Below are 1,084 nucleotides of genomic sequence, written 5' to 3' on the forward strand. Positions count from 1 at the left end.
AGCAGCAGTCCAGGGACTTGGTTCTGCTCTTCTCTGCTCTGTTGTGGACAGGTAGCAGGCTGTGGCCAGGGCCACATAGAGCGCAGCCACTCGTTTGTGTACAGAAAAGCAGAAGTATTTGCTTCATTTGCAAAAAAGGAAAAAAAAAAAAGTTTCTGTTTTTTGCAGCCACCCTCGCTTTGGGAGTTTGGGGGGTGAACAAGTTTCATCCTGGGCAGCATGTTCTGCACCTGTCCCCCCAGGCTGTGAGGAACTCTGAGGGCGGTGTTTACTGACCACAGCAGGGCTGTGTTCCTTCCTGTATCAACTTCCCCATGGCAGCCCCTGCCTCAGAGACAGGATGCAGTGACTGCTGGGACATGGTCCTCTGCTTGTGCCAGGAGAGACTCCGGGGGATGTCCATGCTGGGGCTGTTTTCTGCTGGACAGCCCAAGTGGTGTCTATTAAAACCATAATGTCCCCTAGGTCCAAACCCCTCCATGCCAAGGTCCAGCAGGCTTTTTAGGCTCTCACACAGGCTCAAAGCAAAGTGAGGGTGTTTGCTGTGACCTCCCCAGGCAGGGAAAGCACGAGGAGACAAGCTGCTGCCCAGCTCAAGCCTTCTGTGGCATGGGGGTGGCAAAGGGTCACCTCTCAGCTGCCTTTTCTGAGAAGCATGAAGCCCAAGAAGCTATCATGATCAGAAAGCCCAGAGCTTCGGGGGACCTGCTCCAGCCTGCACAGGAGCTGCTCTGTGTTTCTACCAGGCCATGAGGACGCTTGGCTTGATGCTTGGCCCTGACTACTTCCTTCAGTGCCACAGCTGCCATTTCCCACCAGGCAGCAATGTGACTGAGTCAGGGAGCTGGAAGACGGACCTCCATCCCACCATGCTTATCTCCCAGAGCCAGACACAACATCCAAGTGCCAGAGTTTATTGCTGAAGTGCAACAATCAAAGGGGGTAAAGAGGTCTGAGTGAAGAGGCAGCAACACCCAGGGATGCTCATGTGCTGGGATCAGGCAGGGTCCAGCGTGGTGGGACAGCGAGGCTGGAGGTTCCCAGGGTCACCAGGGACTCACACAGGTGTAGGTTGTGTTTCCCA

At 54.9% G+C, this 1,084-nt stretch overlaps 1 protein-coding gene across 1 annotated transcript in view; it reads right to left on the reverse strand.

The window, feature by feature from the left end:
• Positions 1-633: 633 nt before the first annotated feature.
• Positions 634-1,084, reverse strand: part of LOC104389471 (killer cell lectin-like receptor subfamily G member 1) — a 3,161-nt gene continuing 2,710 nt past the window's right edge. Inside the window, exon 7 of the mRNA XM_009998468.1 lies at positions 634-646. Coding sequence (XP_009996770.1) covers positions 634-646 — 13 coding nt within the window. The remainder of the gene's footprint in view (positions 647-1,084) is intronic.

Source organism: Chaetura pelagica, unplaced genomic scaffold, assembly GCF_000747805.2.
Source record: "Chaetura pelagica isolate M959 unplaced genomic scaffold, ChaPel_1.0 scaffold925, whole genome shotgun sequence".
Taxonomy (NCBI): domain Eukaryota; kingdom Metazoa; phylum Chordata; class Aves; order Apodiformes; family Apodidae; genus Chaetura; species Chaetura pelagica.